At 43.3% G+C, this 19,741-nt stretch overlaps 1 protein-coding gene across 4 annotated transcripts in view; it reads left to right on the forward strand.

Moving 5' to 3' along the window:
- dis3l2 (DIS3 like 3'-5' exoribonuclease 2) overlaps nucleotides 1–19,741 on the forward strand; it is a 380,300-nt gene that overhangs the window by 352,668 nt on the left and 7,891 nt on the right. For all 4 annotated transcript variants that reach the window (XM_085990206.1, XM_085990205.1, XM_085990204.1 and 1 more), the window contains one exon: nucleotides 2,049–2,179. In XM_085990206.1, coding sequence (XP_085846332.1) covers nucleotides 2,049–2,179 — 131 coding nt within the window. The remainder of the gene's footprint in view (nucleotides 1–2,048; nucleotides 2,180–19,741) is intronic.

Genomic DNA, 19,741 nt, shown 5'->3' on the forward strand with positions numbered 1-19,741 from the left:
AAGTGATGCGTCTGACTTTGCCCTGGCGGCCACCCTCAACCAGGCGGGGCGCCCGTAGCTTTCTTCTCGAGGACCCTCCAGGGGCCCGAGATCAGACACTCCTCCGTGGAAAAGGAGGCCCAAGCCATCGTGGAGGCAGTGCGCCACTGGCGGCACTACCTAGCCGGCAAACGCTTCACCCTACTTACCGACCAGCGGTCGGTAGCGTTTATGTTCAATAATAAACAGAGGTGGAAGATTAAAAATGATAAGATTCTTAGGTAGCGGATCGAGCTCTCCACCTTCGAGTACGACATCATATACCGGCCGGGGGCCCTTAACGAATCCCCCGACGCCCTCTCACGAGGGATGTGTGCCAACACCACCGGGGATCGGCTACAGACCCTCCACAACGACCTCTGCCACCCAGGGGTCACACGGCTGTTCCACTTCATAAAGTCCCGCAACTTACCCTACTCGATTGAGGAAGTTCGGTCCCTGACCAGGAACTGCCGCACTTGCGCTGAGTGCAAGCCTCGGTTCTACCGCCCTGATAGAGCCCACCTAATCAAAGCTACACGGCCCTTCGAGCGGTTTAGCTTAGATTTCAAGGGCCCCCTCCCGTCCGTCGACCGCAATGTTTACTTCCTGAACATTGTGGACGAATACTCCCGTTTCCCATTCGCCTTCCCCTGCCCAGACATGACCAGCGCCACGGTCATTAAATGCCTCAACAGCCTGTTCTGCCTGTTCGGGATGCCAAGCTATATCCACACCGATAGGGGGGCGTCCTTCATGAGTGAAGAGCTACGCCAGTACATGCTGTCCAAGGGGATTGCCACGAGCCGTACCACCAGCTACAACCCCCGGGGTAACGGTCAGGTGGAGCGAGAGAACGGGACAGTATGGAGGGCAGTCACCCTAACTCTAAGGACCAAGGGCCTCCCTATCTCCCGCTGGCAGGAAGTCCTCCCAGATGTGCTCCACTCAATACGGTCACTATTGTGTACTGCCACTAATGCCACGCCTCATGAGCTAATGTTTGTGTTTCCCCGGAAATCCACCTCGGGCGTATCCATACCGTCATGGCTCTCCACCCCAGGTCCGGTACTTTTGCGGAAGCATGTGAGGGGCCACAAGACGGACCCTCTCGTGGAGCCAGTGCACCTGCTCCACGCCAACCCACAATATGCGTATGTCCGGCACGCCGACGGACAGGAGGACACTGTGTCCAGAAAAGACCTCGCCCCAGCCGGTAACAACAGCAACAACGACAACGACTACAACAACCACAACAACCACAACAACTATTACCCACCCACTCCACCCACTATTCTTTCATCACCCCCGGAAGAACACCAGCCAACGGTACCCCCACCACCGACTCCTTCAACAACCCCGGTGGCGCCCCCGGCGGAGACCCAGGAGACCACCCGGGACACCCCGCGGCACCGCAACCGTTACGTCGGTCACAGAGGACTATCACACCCCCGGACAGACTAAATCTGTAGAAGGGGTGAATGTGATGAAATATGTCATTCATCAGACTCTGTAGTTAACTGCATATATTGTATTGCCTGCTCCGGTGCTTTACCTTGTATTGTGTATAGTGGACCGCCCCCTTTGTGTGTCGGCTCCGCCCATACCTGGCCCTACTTAAGACAAGCCCAGGCTTGTCTTGCAGCAGAACAACAGCATGCTAGGTGAAGCCACAGGCATCTTTTCTTTGCTAATAAAAGCCTTGTTTTATTCAGTTAACTTTGAGTCTTGAAGTCATTGAGGCGCATCATAACTATCCATGCATTAAATTATTTTAAAAGCTGCAAAATAAATTAAAACATTTCACTTACTAAATTATTGCACTTTGTAAATGCAACATTTAAGCTTAGCTGTCCAGTAGAATAGTTAGCCAGTTTTATAAACTGCAGCCTAACCAATAATGAAGCTTCAAATATAATAAAGACATTTTGGCTCATTTTACTAAATATATTTGTTGGTTAATAGACTTTTTTATATCCTAAAAAGTTGATTTTACTAGTAGCTGGTATTTTGGTTTCTGTTTTTTGTAGGTTCTGGTCGACCGGTTGGCCTAAGTAAATGTGACATTCAGAAACAAGCAGACCATTGCAATGGGAAAAAAAGTGCTTCAAAAAAAGTGCAAGAACTTAGTACTGACATTTTTTTCTCTGTTTTTGTGAAGGTAAGGGTACTTTCAATTATTTATTTGTTAGCTTGCGATTGTTTTGACGATGGTACAGCAGGAATGAGAAGAGTGGGGCATTGAATCATTTTGGAGTCAACATTGCAAGGGATCTTATTCAGGGGAACTTGGGCCTAGCAGCAATTGCATGCATGCCAACCATCAGTGTTCTTTGGGCCTGGTCCACGTCAGTATTTGCAGACAAAAATTTAGTGCAGACCAGCCCTCTTGCCCTTTAGTTTCACCAATCCTGCTGCTAATCAGAGTGATTTCAGTTACTGCACACTGCAGCTGGGAATTCATTGCGATTGGAGCAGCCAGAGTCAATACCATTAGCAGCAGGACTCTGGAAGGAGTGACGCTGAAGGAAGACAGACGGGGAGGGAAGTAGAGGGAGAGAAAAGGTAGCAGAAGCTGCGAGCAGTTCCATTGGAAGGGAAAGGGGAGAAGATTGAAACAGCACTGTGAGTGGGGGGACAAAAGACAATGCCAGCATTAACAAAAAGGAAGTGGGGAGAAAGGGTGCCAGCAGTAACAAGTGGATAATGGGAGGGGAGAAGAGTGTCAGCATGGACTGAGGAAGCTGCAGGAGGAGAAGAGTGTCCGAGAGGGGTGAAGGCCTCTGCAGGAGAACGTTGTTTCAGTGGCATACAATGAGTAGATCCATAGATAAATTGTGTGTTTTAGAAGAACTATGTAATTTTTGATTTAATTATTATGTCATATATTTAATTACCGGCGTATCCTTTCACACCAAGTCCCATTCACCCATCACCTCTGTGCTTGCTGACCTACATTGGCTCCCAGTCCGGCAATTCCCTGATTTTAAAATTCTCATCTTTGTGTTCAAATCCCTCCATGGCCTCGTCTCTCCCTATCTCTGTAACCTTCTCCAGCCCTCCGAGATCTCTGCACTCATCCAATTCTGGCCTCTTGCGTATCCTCGATTTCCTTCGCTCTACCATTGGCGGCCGTGCCTTCAGCTGCCTAGGCCCTAAGCTATGGAATTCATTCTCTAAACCTCGCCACCTCTCTACCTTTCTCTCTTCCTTTAAGTTGCTCCTTAAAACCTACCTCACCTTTCCTAATATTGCTTATATGATAACCCTCCTGTGAAGTGCCTTGGGATGTTTTGCTACATTAAAGGCGCTGCATAAATGCAAGTTGTTGCTGTTATTGTATATCGTGGGTCAGAAAGCAAGATAGCTGCAGAAAATATATTTGAACAATTTGATTGCTTTGTTTTTATGGTAGTTGGTGGCTTTGGGGAAAACATTTTACTGAACTGATCAGCTACTTTTTTGCAGGTTTCTTGTTTGGAATTGATAGTGGTAGTTTTTCTTGTCTGTTATACATTTGAGCAAATCAGCAGGAACAGGTTGTGATTATTTAAAACCAATTAGACAAGTCTGATGGATGTTTTTGGCCTGTGATAAATAAGCAGAATGACTACCTTTATTCATTTCATCCTTTTAAGATAGCTACAGTTAAAATGCAGTCTGTTTTTCCTTACCATAATTCAAAATGGAAACCGCAGCCCAGTTGTATGCAAGACATAGCCAGATTATTTGTTTTATAAAGCAGTTAGGATACAAGGCCATTTTTCTAGGTTCTAATTAAATTAAGTTTAAAATCAAAATTGGTTTTAGTGGCTGCAACAACTTAAATGGAATGTTAATATATGCAAACTGATAGCCAAATTCAATTACTCTGAACCACGAAAAGAACATGTTTACAGAAAGGCAGTAATATCCCATTGTTAATACTTTCACCACAAGGTACGAGTTCTCTTGTACTCTCAAGTTTTTTGTGGACTTATGGTTACAACTTGAAAGGTGTTTTCTGGCAATAAATCACCGATATGGCTATCAAACTTCAGTTCCATCTTGAAATTTGAACTCTGTGATCATTCTGTCCTCCACATATAGCTTCACATCATAAAAGTCTATGAAAGACTGTTCATCAAAATAGACCTAGCATTTATAAAAGAGTTCTATCATTTATCAAGCTATCTAAGTACAGTAATATGTTCTTAAAAAGTGTCCTGAATTTAAATAAAGGAAACTACGATGGTATGAGGCGCGAGTTGGCTCGGATGGATTGGGGAACGTTACTTAAAGGGTTGACGGTGGACAGGCAATGGCAAACATTTAAAGATCGCATGGATGAACTACAGAATTTGTTCATCCCTGTTTGGCATAAAAATAAAACAAAAATGGTGACTCAACCGAGGCTAACAAGGGAAATTAGGGATCGCATAAGATCCAAGGAGAGGACATATAAATTGGCCAGAAAAAGCAGCAAACTTGAGGATTGGGAGCAGTTTAGGATTCAGCAAAGGAGGACAAAGGGATTAATTAAGAGGGGGAAAATAGAGTATGAGAGTAAGCTTACAGGGAACATAGAAACTGACTGTAAAAGCTTCTATAGATATGTGAAGAGAAAAAGATTGGTGAAGTCAAGCATAGGTCCCTTGCAGTCAGAATCAGGGGAATTTATAATGGGGAACAAAGAAATGGCAGCTCAATTAAATACATACTTTGGTTCTGTCTTCACAAAGGAGGACACAAATAAACTCCCAGCGATGTCGGGGAACATAGGGTCTAATGAGAGGGAGGAACTGAATGAAATCAGTATTTGTAGGGAAATGGTTTTAGGGAAATTGACGGGATTGAAGGCCGATAAATTCCCAGGGCCTGATAATCTACATCCTAGGGTACTTAAGGAAGTGGCCCTAGAAATAGTAGATGCATTGCTGGTCATCTTCCAAAATTCTACAGACTCTGGAACAGTTCCCATGGATTGGAGGATAGCTAATGTAACCCTACTATTCAAAAAAGGTGGTAGAGAGAAAACGGGGAATTATAGACCGGTAAGCATGACATCGGTAGTGGGGAAAATGCTAGAGTCCATTATAAAAGATGTGATAGCAGAGCACTTGGAAAATAGTGACAGGATCGGACAAAGTCAACATGGATTTACAAAAGGTAAATCGTGCTTGACTAATCTACTGGAATTTTTTGAGAATGTAACTGGTAAAATAGATAAGGGAGAACCAGTGGATGTGGTGTATTTGGACTTTCAGAAGGCTTTCGATAAGGTCCCGCATAAGAGATTAGCGTGTAAAGTTAAAGCACATGGGATGGGGGTAAGGTACTGACTTGGATAGAGAACTGGCTGGCAGGTAGGAAGCAAAGAGTCGGAATAAACGGGTCTTTTTCCGAGTGGCAGACAGTGACTAGTGGGGTACCGCAGGGATCGGTGCTAGGACCCCAGCTGTTCACAATATATATCAATGATCTAGACGAGGGAACTAGATGTAATATCTCCAAGTTTGCAGACGACACAAAGCTGGGTGGGCGTGTGTGCTGTGAGGAGGATGCCGAGAAACTCCAGTATGATTTGGACAGGTTGGGTGATTGGGCAGATGCATGGCAGATGCAGTATAACGTGGATAAATGCAAGGTTATCCACTTTGGTGGCAAAAACAGGAAGGCAGATTATTATCTGAATGGCAATAAATTGGGAGAAGGGGAAGTGCAACGAGACCTGGGTGTCCTTGTGCACCAGTCGCTGAAAGTAAGCATGCAGGTGCACCAGGCGGCTAAGAAGGCAAATGGTATGTTGGCCTTCATAGCGAGAGGATTCGAGTACAGGAGCAAGGATGTCTTGCTGCAGTTGTACAGGGCCTTGGTGAGACCACACCTTGAGTATTGTGTGCAGTTTTGGTCATCTTATCTGAGGAAGGATGTTCTTGCCATGGAGGGAGTGCAGCGAAGATTCACCAGACTGATACCTGGGATGGCAGGAATGACGTATGAGGAGAGATTGGGTCGATTGGGCTTATATTCGCTGGAGTTTAGAAGAATGAGAGGGGATCTCATTGAAACTTATAAAATTCTAACAGGACTAGACAGACTAGATGCAGGAAGGATGTTCCCGATGGCGGGAGAGTCCAGAACCAGGGGTCACAGTCTAAAGATAAGGCATAAGCCATTTAGGACAGAGATGAGGAGGAATTTCTTCACCCAGAGAGTGGTGAACCTGTGGAATTCTCTACCACAAAAGACAGTGGAGGCCAATTCATTAAATATATTCAAGAAGGAGTTAGATATATTTCTTAAGGCTAAAGGGATCAAGGGATATGGGGAGAAAGCAGGGACAGGGTACTTAATTTGGATGATCAGCCATGATCTCATTAAATGGCAGAGCAGGCTCGAGGGGCCGAATGGCCTACTCCTGCTCATATCTTCTATGTTTCTATGTAAGTGTATATTAACCTCTTCGGACTGATTCTTTCTTTGTAGTTTTAAGTATTGCACTTAAGAAACTTGCCATATTTTACTCAGACTATTTTATTTGTAAATAATTCTACTCGTTTCAACATGAACTTGATGGTCTGATTGTGTAGTGTTTTCTGCCTTTCAAAAGGAGTAAGGAAAAAATGATGGGTAGCCTGCATGATCTCCAGTGGTCCATTCCACAATAAAAGGGTAATTGTGAATTTTAGATATGCTATCTCAGACACTGTATGCATAAGGGCATGTGTTTCGATCTATAGGAGACCCAGTTTCCTCATGAAAAGTGCTGCCTTTCTATAAACAAAATTGTTGGGAGAAAGCCTGATCTGCAATAAATTATTTATGTTACTTACATAACATGTATGATACTCTAGGTGTGACGTACATATTTGTTGTGATGTGTGCTGTATGTAAGATTTTTACTTAAGGTAGATATATTTTAGAAGGATAGGTAAAACTGCATAATCATGTTTTATATATATTCTGAAAACAACTATGGTTTTCCCCTTCCGATCTTCTATAATGCAATTCATGTATAGAGATCAGAGGCTAAGTACGTAAGTTATCTATTAATATCCCAATTACATCCTTAGTCCCTCACAAATACGAACATACAAAATTAACAGGCAGGAAAAGACCAGCTGGTCCGTCAAACCGGCCCCACACCAGATGGCCACGCTATCATAGAATGATACAGCACAGAAGGAGGCCATTCAGCCCATCGTGCCTGTGCCGGCTCTTTGGTAGAGCTATCCAATTAGTCCCACTCCCCTGCTCTTTCCCCATAGCCCTGTAAATTTTTTCCCTTCAAGTATTTATCCAATTCCCTTTTGAATGCTACTATTGAATCTGCTTCCACCTCCCTTTCAGCCAGTGCATTCCAGATGACAACTCGCTGTGTAAAATAATGTTTTGTCATGTCACCTCTGGTTCTTTTGCCAATCACCTTAAATCTGTGTCCTTTGGTTACCAACACTTCTGCCACTAGAAACAGTTTCGTTGTATTTATTCTTATCAAAACCATTCATGAATTTAAATACCTCCTATCAAAATCTCTTAACCTTTTCTGCTCTAAGGAGAACAACCCCCAGCTTCTCCAGTCTCTCCACATAACTGAAGTCATTCTAGCAAATCTCTTTAGCACTCTCTCCAAGGCCTTGGCATCCTTCCTAAAGTGTGGTGCCCAGAATTGAACACAATGCTCCAGCTGATCCCGAACTAAGGTTCAGCATAACTTCCTTGCTTTTGTACTCTATTCCTCTATTAATAAAGCCAAGGATCTTTTTAACAGCTTTCTCAACTTGTCCTGTCACCTTCAAAGATATGTGTACATACACCCCCCCCCCAGGTCTCTCTGTTACTGCATACCCTGTAAAATTGCACCATTTAGTTTATATTGCCTCTCCTAATTCCTCCTACCAAAATGTATCACTTCACACTTCTCTGTGTTAAATTTCATCTGCCATGTGACTGCCAATTTCCCCAGTCTGTCTCTGTTCTTCTGATGTCTGTTATTTCTTCAGGCTATTCATGGCTAAACATTTCTTCCCAACTCCCCCACCTCCCACCCACCCCTACATCCATGTCATCTCCTGTGAGAGGCAAAAAAAGAGAAAAAACCCAGGGCCAATAATGGAGAAAATGCCTCTCCAACCCCCTCAGGTGATCGAATCCAGTCCAGGAGATCACGTGGACCAAGTGATATCTATGTAGACACTTACCATCTATATGATGCGATCTCTGTCCTAGTCAGGAACCGGCCCAGCTCCCTCTTGAAGGCATACAGAAAGTCAGCATCCGCCGTACCAGCCAGCAATGTATTCCAGAGGCGCTCCATTTTTTTGCGGGGGGGAAAAGAACCACCTAACATCCAGTCTATTCCAACTCTTACATCGTTTAAACTTGTGTCCCCTGGTCCTCCCCGTTCTGTTAAACTGGAATAATCTATCAATAAGGATGATTTCCAGCCCTTTAATTATTTTATTCACCTGTATCAGGTCACCGCCAAGTCTGCGCTGCTCTAACGTAAATAGACCAAGATCCTTGATCCTGAGTTTCTTTAACCTCGGAATCATTCTTGTAGCTCTCCTTTCGACCAAGGCTACGAGATCACCCACCATGTGGGGGGACCTAAACTGGGCAAAGCAATTTAGATGCGGTCTGACCAGCGACCTGTATAGTATCAAAATGGTGTCTATAAAGTGGAACCAGAACTTACTTGACTTTTTAAACAGGGGAAAAATTAATCTATGAATGAATCACTAATAGTTCCTTGATGGGAGGTAAAGGGCTGATCCATACCAACCAGAATTGGGCTGAGAACAGGAAAAACCAGGCAGAGTTCCTACTTTCAATAGCTACCGAGTGTGTGTGGAGGTTTTTATTTGTGCGTGCATGTGCGTCTGTCTGTGTGTGCTTATGTTTTACAATGTATATATGTGTGAATGTATATTATAGTCTATAGACATTGGATGAGAACCAGGTCAGACTAGTTGTGATGGTCAAATAGACTGTGAACTTTTACCACGTATGCTCAAGGATTTTAAAAAATGGCAACTTTGGTTAGGGACCAGAGGATTGCTGGAGCTCTACCCTATCATCTCAGAGGAGATAATTGAAGGGGAAACATCAACGAACTCCACAACTAAAATGGAATGAAAATATGCCAGATATTATGACTGAGGAAAATTGAAACCAGTACCTTTTTTTAAAAAATGGAGAAAGCAAGAAGGTGGATACACAGGCATGGTTACAATTTACTCATCTCATTGTTGTCGTAGAGAATATCATAACCTGTAAGTGCACAGCTTGTGATGTTTAGAACTTCTTAGAACTCAAAGGTAAGAATGCTGCTTTGTAATCACTACCAGATGTCCATGATGTATTATAGTACACGAGTTGAAGTCCACTTGAGTTGCTCAAAAACAGAGTTGTTTTTTTTAATTGTCCTTCTTGTAACTGTCTCCGCTTGTCTCCCACTGTAATTTTTTTAAATGTTTGTCCCCCATTATTTCTGTCTTCCTCTTAGTCTGCATGTGGCTGTCGCACACTGTCGCCCAGCGTTGTCTTTGTATCTGTTTCCAACGCTGTTTCTGTGTCTCATACTCTTAGGCCGCGATTTTGCCAGCGTTCAGAGAGCGGGTTCGGAGGCGAGTCCGCTGTCAAAATTGGAATGATTGACAGCGGGTTGGGAGTCCACTCCGAACCTGCCTCCATGTAAGTTTCCAAAGTGTAGGGTCTGCGATTTCAGAATGGAATCGACACCAAGCGGCGGGGAGGCTTTCAAGATAATTAAATGCTTGTTAAACGCTTGTTAACTACTATTTGCCAGCCTATTTCTATTTTCCCACTTTTTTAACGAGGTTCACGTCGTTCAGAGATCACGTCAGGTAAGTAGGTCGGGTTCTCTGTCTCCCCATTGCTGTGAATAGGTGACAGCTGCAAAAGTGGTATGAAAGCTGCTACTTCACAGCTGTTTACTTTCCAATGTCAGAAGCTTCAGGACTTGGAAGACAGTTTTGAGCTGTATGCAGTTTGGAAGTGTTTGGAGTAAACTCTCTATCCACTGTTACCTCCTTGGAGCAAACTCTCTCACCATTGACAGATCGCTTCTGTCATCTCAACTTCAGCTGCCATCTATTCCAGCAACTTTGGTGCCCTTTAAAAAATCTCACCTTCGTCCTCAGAATCCCTCCACGATCAGCCCCCACACCAACATCACCAACAACAATACCAACCTTCTCCACAATCACCTGATGCTACACAGGGCATCAGCACCCAACAACATTGCTGCCTGTGAGGCCAGTGATGGCATCACCATGGCCAGATTTACTTCACTTGACGCTGTACACCCTGGCTGCCACATGATGCGCCAGGTTGACACCACCCCACACCAGCACCATAAAGCATCCCTACAAAGTCCAAGCCATTCCTTTCACACTCATCACAATTTGGGGTGGGGGCAAGGGGGAAGCTATGTCTCAACATTCACTGGAACTCACTAAGACACGTCCAAATGTGAGCACAGATCTGTCCAAGAACGCAAAGTGTTGAAAATATAGATTTCAATGTTTGACAACACATTAACATAAACGTCACATGAACATTGGCTAAACCACCCAAGTGCCTACCCTTGTGTGTTGTTAGTTTGTATGCTTGCAGTAGGATGAGGGTGAGTGTGAGGGGTGGCTAGTAAGATGGGGAAGTGATAATGTAGATAGAGAGGGATGGGTGGAGGTACAAGGTAAGTTGGTGTAAGTAACGATGTGCAGGAGTAGGGTAGAGAAGGCAGAGTGATGTGGATGTGATGAGTGGCACAGCAGGATGAAGTTGAGTGTGGCTTGGCCGTAATGTTTCATGATCTACTGAGATCATTGAAAGGCTTGCGCCACTGCAGCCTGGCCCTCCTGACGGCATCCCTGCTTGTGCCCTTGATCTCCTGGTGAGGTCTCGTTCGCCCATGGGAAGGGAAGAGAACCTCCCTACGTGCTGTGACTCCCTCCATAAGCATATGAAGGGAGTCATGGGAGAGCCTGGGTGCACCTCTGTGCAGTGCTTGTCAGTGTTTGAAGCACCTCTGTGCAGTGTTTGTCAGTGTTTGAAGCACCTCTGTGCAGTGCTTGTCAGTGTTTGAAGCACCTCTGTGCAGTGCTCGTCAGTGTTTGAAGCACCTCTGTGCAGTGCTTATCAGTGTTTGAAGCACCTCAGTGCTGTAGAACACCGACAGCAGAACTGTCGAGATCAATTTGGACATGGCCCCTTTAAAGAAACCGGCTGATGACGCATCATCAAATGATGCCATCAGACCCACTCCCTATTAATTGGCTGGGAACCTCGCAGGGCGGGCTTAACGTAAAATCACTTGGAGTGCGGGCTGCAGTAGGCAGCGGGCTGGGACCGCGACACCGACCCCGGCCGCCCCAGACACGCTTCGGCCGGCGAAATCGCGGCCTTAGTTTGTCTTTTGCACGCCTTTTCTATTTCTCTATATCTGATGTTTCTGGTTTTCTCTCTCTCTGATTTTGTATGTTTCTGCTATTCCTTTTCTTGATGGATGTCTTCATTAAAATCTTCTTTAAAAACGTGGCTGAGACTCACCCAAGTATGAGTGCAAAATAGATTTTATAAAGTCAAAAAATAGCCCCTAAAGAATTTAAAAGCTAAATAAAGTAACAATGCCACAGAGCTAAAAAATATATATATATAATTATACATGAAATATTGGACATCCCTTAGTGTTGCACACAGATTTTTTTTTAAATTGAGTACATAAGTGTGGTCCTTACCTGCTGCAGAAATAAATCCAGCACATACTGTTCTTATATAAATAAATAACTTGCTGTAATTAAATGCATGCCACTTAGAGATCATTAGTTATATAAATAGGGGCATCTCTAGTACGCCTATTAATGGATCGTTATGAAAAATATTTTAACAAGACATACAAATAAAATATATGCAGTGTTATCAAAGTTAGAATTATATGTAGTTGTACAATGATATGTATATTTTCCTCAGCAACTGAAATTTGTAACGTCTCTAAATAAAGTCTTGAACAGTTTTTTTAAGCATATTTCACAATAACATGATTAAATTTACCTATTGAATTGTCTTCTGTATCTTTTAATACCGTCATGAAAATTTTTACTTCAAGGCTTCAGCCTTTTTAAAAAGCCTGGACTTTAACTGGATACAGTATTTTTGCCTCACAATAATAGACAGAGCTTTCTATGCTTTCTGAACATATGCAAGTTGCTGAATTTCTCAGACAATGGGAAACGTTGGGGCAGGGCTGAGGGTGCAGAAGGGGCTGTGGAGGAGGCAGGTTACACAGTAGAGAGTTGGAGTGTGATGGTTTGAAAGGGGCTATGGGCAGTTAGGGTCTCATTCTTAGGCCCCGCCCCATAAGGTTGCTAGTCCCTGCTTTCCCACCACCCAACACTGCCAGATCCTAATAACCCCTATTACTTCCAAGTTCTGCTCCCCATGCTTCAAACCCCTCTCTCCCCTTACTGTACCTAGGAACTCCCTTCCAAGATTTCTCCCCTCCAAAATCCTAGAACCACCTCTCAGTGATCATAAATCACTAAACTATATTTCTGATGCTCCATGATCCCAGAACCACTTGCAATGCTCCCTCTGCATTCGCAGAAATTTCCTCTCCATTGTTTAAAGAATCCCAAATCCCCCTTCCGGTACCTGCCCCCTCACCCCTCAAAATACTGCTAGACTGAGACCCTATCCCCTTCCCAATGCTTCCAGATCCCATAGCTACCCCAGTGCCAATAAGTCCGTGTCTCTGGTAATACTACTTGGCATAACCACCCTATTGTTAACCTTCAACTCACTTGGAGCAACACCATGGGAGATCTGCTCAAAAATAAAATTATTAATGATAAGTATATGTATCCAATTTTAATAATATATGCAGTTGCTGGTAAATAACTGTCTAATAATAAGTAACACAATTGTAAAAATAAATATGTAAATGGTGAAAGCTGGCTTTGTGCTGGAGTCTGGTTGGGCTGAGTGTGAGTGGGACTAGACAGCAGGTGAACAAAAATTTAAATATTTACATAGAAGATAGGATAGGAGCAGGAGTAGGTCATTTGGCCCCTCGAGCCTGCTCCGCCATTTAATGAGATCATGGCTGATCATCCAAATTCAGTACCCTGTCCTTGTTTTCTCCCCATATCCCTTGATCCCTTTAGCCTTAAGAAATATATCTAACTCCTTCTTGAATATATTTAATGACTTGGCCTCAACTGCCTTTTGTGGTAGAGAATTCCACAGGTTCACCACTCTCTGGGTGAAGAAATTCCTCATCATCTCTGTCCTAAATGGCTTACCCCTTATCTTTAGACTGTGACCCCTGGTTCTGGACTCCCCCACCATCGGGAACATCCTTCCTTCATCTCGTCTGTCTAGTCCTGTTAGAATTTTATAAGTTTCAATGAGATCTCCTCTCATTCTTCTAAACTCCAGTGAATATAAGCCCAATCGACCCAATTTCTCCTCATACGTCATTCCTGCCATCCCAGGTATCAGTCTGGTGAATCTTCGCTGCACTCCCTCCATGGCAAGAACATCCTTCCTTAGATAAGACGACCAAAACTGCACACAATACTCAAGGTGTGGTCTCACAAAGGCCCTGTACAACTGCAGCAAGAAATCCTTGCTCCTGTACTCGAATCCTCTCGCTATGAAGACCAGCATACCATTTGCCTTCTTAACCGCCTGCTGCACCTGCATGCTTACCTTCAGTGACTGGTGCTCAAGGACACCCAGGTCTCGTTGCACTTCCCCTTCTTCCAATCTATTGCCGTTCAGATAATAATCTGCCTTCCTGTTTTTGCCACCAAAGTGGATAACCTCGCATTTATACACATTTTACTGCATCTGCCCAATCAGCAACCTGTCCAAATCATACTGGAGTTTCTCGGCATCCTTCTCACAGCACACACGCCCACCCAGCTTTGTGTCATCTGCAAACTTGGAGATATTACATCTAATTCCCTCGTCGAGATCAGTAATATATATTGTGAATACCTGGGGTCGTAGCACCGATCCCTGCGGTACCCCACTAGTCACTGCCTGCCACTCGGAAAAAGACCCATTTATTCCAACTCTTTGCTTCCTGTCTGCCAACCAGTTCTCTATCCAAGTCAGTACCTTACCCCCAATCCCATGTGCTTTAACTTTACACGCTAATCTCTTATGCGGGACCTTATCGAAAGCCTTCTGAAAGTCCAAATACACCACATCCACTGGTTCTCCCTTATCTATTCTACCAGTTACATCCTCAAAAAATTCCAGTAGATTAGTCAAGCACGATTTACCTTTTGTAAATCCATGTTGACTTTGTCCGATCCTGTCACTGTTTTCCAAGTGCTCTGCTATTACATCTTTTATAAGGGACTCTAGCATTTTCCCCACTACCAATGTCATGCTTACCGGTCTATAATTCCCCGTTTTCTCTCTACCACCTTTTTTGAATAGTGGGGTTACATAGCTACCCTCCAATCCATGGGAACTGTTCCAGAGTCTATAGAATTTTGGAAGATGACTAGCAATGCATCTACTATTTCTAGGGCCACTTCCTTAAGTACCCTAGGATGTAGATTATCAGGCCCTGGGGATTTATCGGCCTTCAATCCCGTCAATTTCCCTAACACCATTTCCCTACAAATACTGATTTCATTCAGTTCCTCCCTCTCATTAGACCCTATGTTCCCCGACATCTCTGGGAGGTTATTTGTGTCCTCCTTTGTGAAGACAGAACCAAAGTATGTATTTAATTGATCAGCCATTTCTTTATTCCCCATGATAAATTCCCCTGATTCCGACTGCAAGGGACCTACGCTTGACTTCACCAATCTTTTTCTCTTCACATATCTACTGTTTAATACATTTGTTTGCCAGTTATAGCCTAAGCCACTGTCCAGGCTTTGTGGCATTGGAATCAAATATAAAGAGACTAATTATTAGAATTAAAGAAGACAATCATGTGAACCTTACATTTTCTTGTTTTTTGACCATGACTGTAGCTGGGTTTCAATAGAACTATTCCAGCAAGACATGGCCTGAAGTGAGAGACTAAATTGATACTAGTATACCAATGTGAAAGTTATTTTATTCTTTAGACAGAAGAGAAAAAGATTTCTTGCCAGTTTACATTTCACCATTGGGAAACAACCATTAGTCTGTTAGACTACTTACGGGTGGTTAATGAGTGTTAATTTTAGCACCCGTCCACTTTTTTCTGCAGGAAGATTTTGTCATGCATATATTTAAACATTATAAAGACACTACTGCTATATATAGTTTTAGTTTAGATTTGTATTTTCAGCTTTTTTTCTCCACTCCTAAACTGATCAATGCTGGGGTACAGATCCACAGGCACCAGCAGCCTTCACTAACTTACACAAGTGACCTTTTTTGTGTGAAGTTGAACAAAGATTTTCAGCAGGCTGTTTGGACATGGGAGTTATCACAACCAAGCCTAATCCTGTCTGCCATCTGATATTCATGTGCATTTTCCAGGAATAGCAATCCGGAGCCAAAATATTGGCAGTTTTTTTTTCCTTCTCTCGCTCAGGAACATAAAGGCTCCTCTTACTGCTAAATCTGCGATCGCTTAACTCATCCACACACCATGGATTCAGCTTGGGACCTTCCATAGTCTGTATGGCTCAGTACCACTCAGACAATACATTTACCCAATGAATCATCAGAGGAGCCCAGTATCAGTTTTATTTAGTATCCAAGAATAAAGCTCTTTCAGAATGTAGGCTCGATGCTAGACTGAATTTCTTTTCTTCCAAGGTAAATACATGTTTTAGCAAAATGAAAATGCACTTGGGAAAATGAATGGAATACAAGCAAATTTAAACAGTCTTGTTGAATTAATGCCATTACCAAAATCGAGTCCAGTATGGTGGGACCAACACAGTGCAGGAAATGGGGAACAATTTGATTAACTTTTATAATTAGAATTGTGCCAATTTATTACACAAGTGACTTTGTAAAGCGAGTAGCACTAATCTTTTTAAGATGGCAGCAAGTTGTTTAAAACAAAAGTCTGCAATGACCGGGAAATTAATGGTGGGAAATATGGAGATGGCAAAAACACTGAATGAATATTTTGTATCAGTCTTTACAGTAGAAGACACTAAGAATATCCCAACACTGGACAAACAGGGGGCTATGGGGGGGAGGAGCTAAACACGATCAAAATCACTAAGGAAGTGGTACTCGGTAAAATAATGGGACTCAAGGCGGATAAATCACCTGGACTTGATGGCTTACATCCTAGGGTCTTGAGGGAAGTGGCGGTAGGGATTGTGGATGCATTGGTAATAATTTTCCAAAACTCCCTGGACTCAGCAAAGGTCCCGGCAGACTGGAAAACTGCTAATGTAACGCCCTTATTTAAAAAAGGCAGTAGACAGAAGGCTGGAAACTATAGACCGGTTAGCCTAACATCTGTGGTAGGTAAAATATTGGAGTCCATTATTAAGGAGACAGTAACAGGACATTTGGATAATCATAATTTAATAGGACAAAGTCAGCATGGTTTTATGAAGGGGAAGTCATGTTTGACAAATTTGCTGGAGTTCTTTGAGGAAGTAACATATAGGGTGGATAAAGGGGAACCAGTGGACGTAGTGTATTTAGACTTCCAAAAGGCATTTGACAAGGTGCCACACAAAAGATTATTGCTTAAGATAGAAAATCACGGGATTGGGGGTAATATTCTGGCATGGATAGAGGATTGGCTATCTAACAGAAGGCAGAGAGTTGGGATAAATGGTTCATTCTCGGACTGGCAATCAGTAACTAGTGGTGTTCCACAGGGGTCAGTGCTGGGTCCCCAACTCTTTACAATCTATATTAACGATTTGGAGGAGGGGACCGAGTGTAACATATCAAAGTTTGCAGATGATACTAAGATGGGAGGGAAAGTAGTGAGTGAGGAGGACATAAAACACCTTCAAGGGGACATAGACAGGCTAAGTAAGTGGGCAGAGATTTGGCAGATGGAATACAATACTGGAAAGTGTGAGGTTATGCACTTTGGCAGGAAAAATCGTAGAGCAAGTTATTATCTTAATGGCAAGAAACTGGAAAGTACTGAAGTACAAAGGGATCTGGGGGTCCTGGTGCACGAAACTCAAAAGGTTAGTAGGCAGGTGCAGCAAGTGATTAAGAAGGCCAATGGAATGTTGGCTTTCATTGCTAGGGGGATAGAATATAAAAATAGGGAGGTATTGCTTCAGTTGTACAAGGTATTGGTGAGACCGCACCTGGAATACTGCATACAGTTTTGGTGTCCATACTTAAGAAAGGACATACTTGCTCTCGAGTCAGTACAAAGAAGGTTCACTCGGTTAATCCCGGGGATGAGGGGATGGACATATGAGGAGAGGTTGAGTAGATTGGGACTCTACTCATTGGAGTTCAGAAGAATGAGAGGCGATCTTATTGAAACATATAAGATTGTGAAGGGGTTGGATTGGGTGGATGCGGGGAGGATGTTCCCGATGATGGGTGAAACTAGAACTTGGGGGCATAGTCTTAGAATAAGGGGCTGCTCTTTCAAAACTGAGATGAGGAGGAACTACTTCACTCAGAGGGTGGTAGGTCCATGGAATATGCTGCTCCAAAAAGCTGTAGAAGCTACATCATTACATAAATTTAAAACAGAAATAGACAGTTTCCTAGAAGTAAAGGGAATAAAGGGTTATGGGGAGCGGGCAGGAATTTGGACATGAGTCTAGGTTCGGATCGGTCATGGCCCTGTGGGTAGCGGAGCGGGCCCAGGGGCCGTGTAGCCTGATCCTGCTCCTATTTCGTGTGTCTAATTCTGTTAGATTCAGGAGATGGTTCTGTGATAGTAGATTGGCGGTTAGGATCAGATCAGCCATGATCTTATTGAATGGCGGAGCAGGCTCGAGGGGCCGATTGGCCTACTCCTGCTCCTATTTCTTATGTTCTTATATTAAGGTTCTGAACCCCCGTCCCGGTGAATAACATTCACAACTAAAGTGAGGCACAACGTTATGAGTTATAGACAGTTAACTTACCATCATTACAAGGCAAAATGTTTGAAAGCATTTTACTGGATGCTCATGATGTTTATCTAAAGAATAGTCACCATAAATTCAGAAGCAGAAGTCATGCCTCTCAACTCTACCGGAATTTATTCAGGGTGAAACTAAACAATGGCAATCCGATAGGCACAATCTACATGGATTTTCAGAGGGTATTTAAAAAGCATGTGCATTTGAGCCTTATAAAGAAGATTAAAACACGTGGAATTAATAGCAAACCAACTTTTTGCATTTAAAATTTACTTTGCAGAAGTCGACAGGTATGATGATGAAGAGAAAAAACTCTTGTAAGGGAATTCAATAGGGACCTATTGCTAGGTTAGGTTTTGTTCATTCTATTCACAAATAATAATAACCACAACAACTTCTATTTGTAAAGTGCCTTTAACGTCGTAAAACATCCCTAGGCTCTTCACAGGAGTGTTATAAAACAAAATTTGATACCAAGCTGTATAAGAAGAAATTAGGGCAGAAGAGAACTTTTTAAGGAGCATCTTAATAGAGGAAAGAGAGGTGGAGAGGTTTAGGGAGGGAATTCCAGAGCTTAGGGCCTTGGCAGCTGAAGGCACAACCGCCATTGGTGGAGCAATTAAAATCAGGGATGCTCATGAGGCCAGAATTAGAGGAGCGCAGAGATCTCAGGGTTGGGGGTGGGGGGGGGGGAATTACAGAGATCGGGAGGGGCAAGGCCATGGAGAGATTTGTAAACAAGGATGAGAATAATGTACTTGTTTATATATGAACAAACTATGTTTATGGCTGATGAGTATAAAATAACTTTTATACTGGCACTTGGTTAGGTTCAATTCTAGGAGAGCAGAGCCCATGAGCCACTCTCACAGCTTGCTCTACTAAATCCAGCTCAATTGCCCCAGCGTTAGAATTCTACATGAGTTTTTTGTGGGTCTGTCATTCTGCCAACAGGATAAGGGGGCCAGATTTAGTAGTGCAAACCCCATGAGTCTGCTTAGGATGCCACTATGCCAGAATCTGGTATAAGTAAGTGGCTGTATAAAAGAGAGTTGAGAGAGATTGTTAGCATGCAAAGAGACCAGGATTGGCAGATGGATTTTAATATGCTATTTGTTCTCAGGATGTGGGTGCTGCATTTATGGCCCATTACTCATTACCCTGAGAGTAGTAATAGTTTTACAAAAATTGCTAGGCCACTTCGGAGTCAACCACATAATGTGGGACTGGAGTAATTTGCAGACTAATACAAAAGCAAAGTACTGCGAATGCTGGAAATCTGAAATAAAAACAGAAAATGCTGGAAATACTCAGCAGGTCAGGCAGCATCTGTGAAGAGAGAAACCGAGTTAACATTTCAGTTCAGTGACCTTTCTCAGAACTAGATTGTAAACTGGAACTAATTTGTATACTAGATCGGCTAGGTTTTTTACAACAATCTAGCAGCTTTTCATGGTCATTTTTTTGTGGTGACAGCCCACAAATTGCCGTATTTATTGAATTCAGTTACATAGAAACATAGAAGATAGGAGCAGGAGTAGGCCATTCGGCCCCTCGAGCCTGCTCTGCCATTCAATGAGATCATGGCTGATCATCCAAATTCAGTACCCTGTCCCTGCCTTCTCCCCATATCCCTTGATCCCTTTAGCCTTAAGAAATATACCCAACTCCTTCTTGAA

Source organism: Somniosus microcephalus, chromosome 6 (assembly GCF_052327205.1).
Source record: "Somniosus microcephalus isolate GS21.2 chromosome 6, FLI_Smic_1.0, whole genome shotgun sequence".
Lineage (NCBI taxonomy): Eukaryota > Metazoa > Chordata > Chondrichthyes > Squaliformes > Somniosidae > Somniosus > Somniosus microcephalus.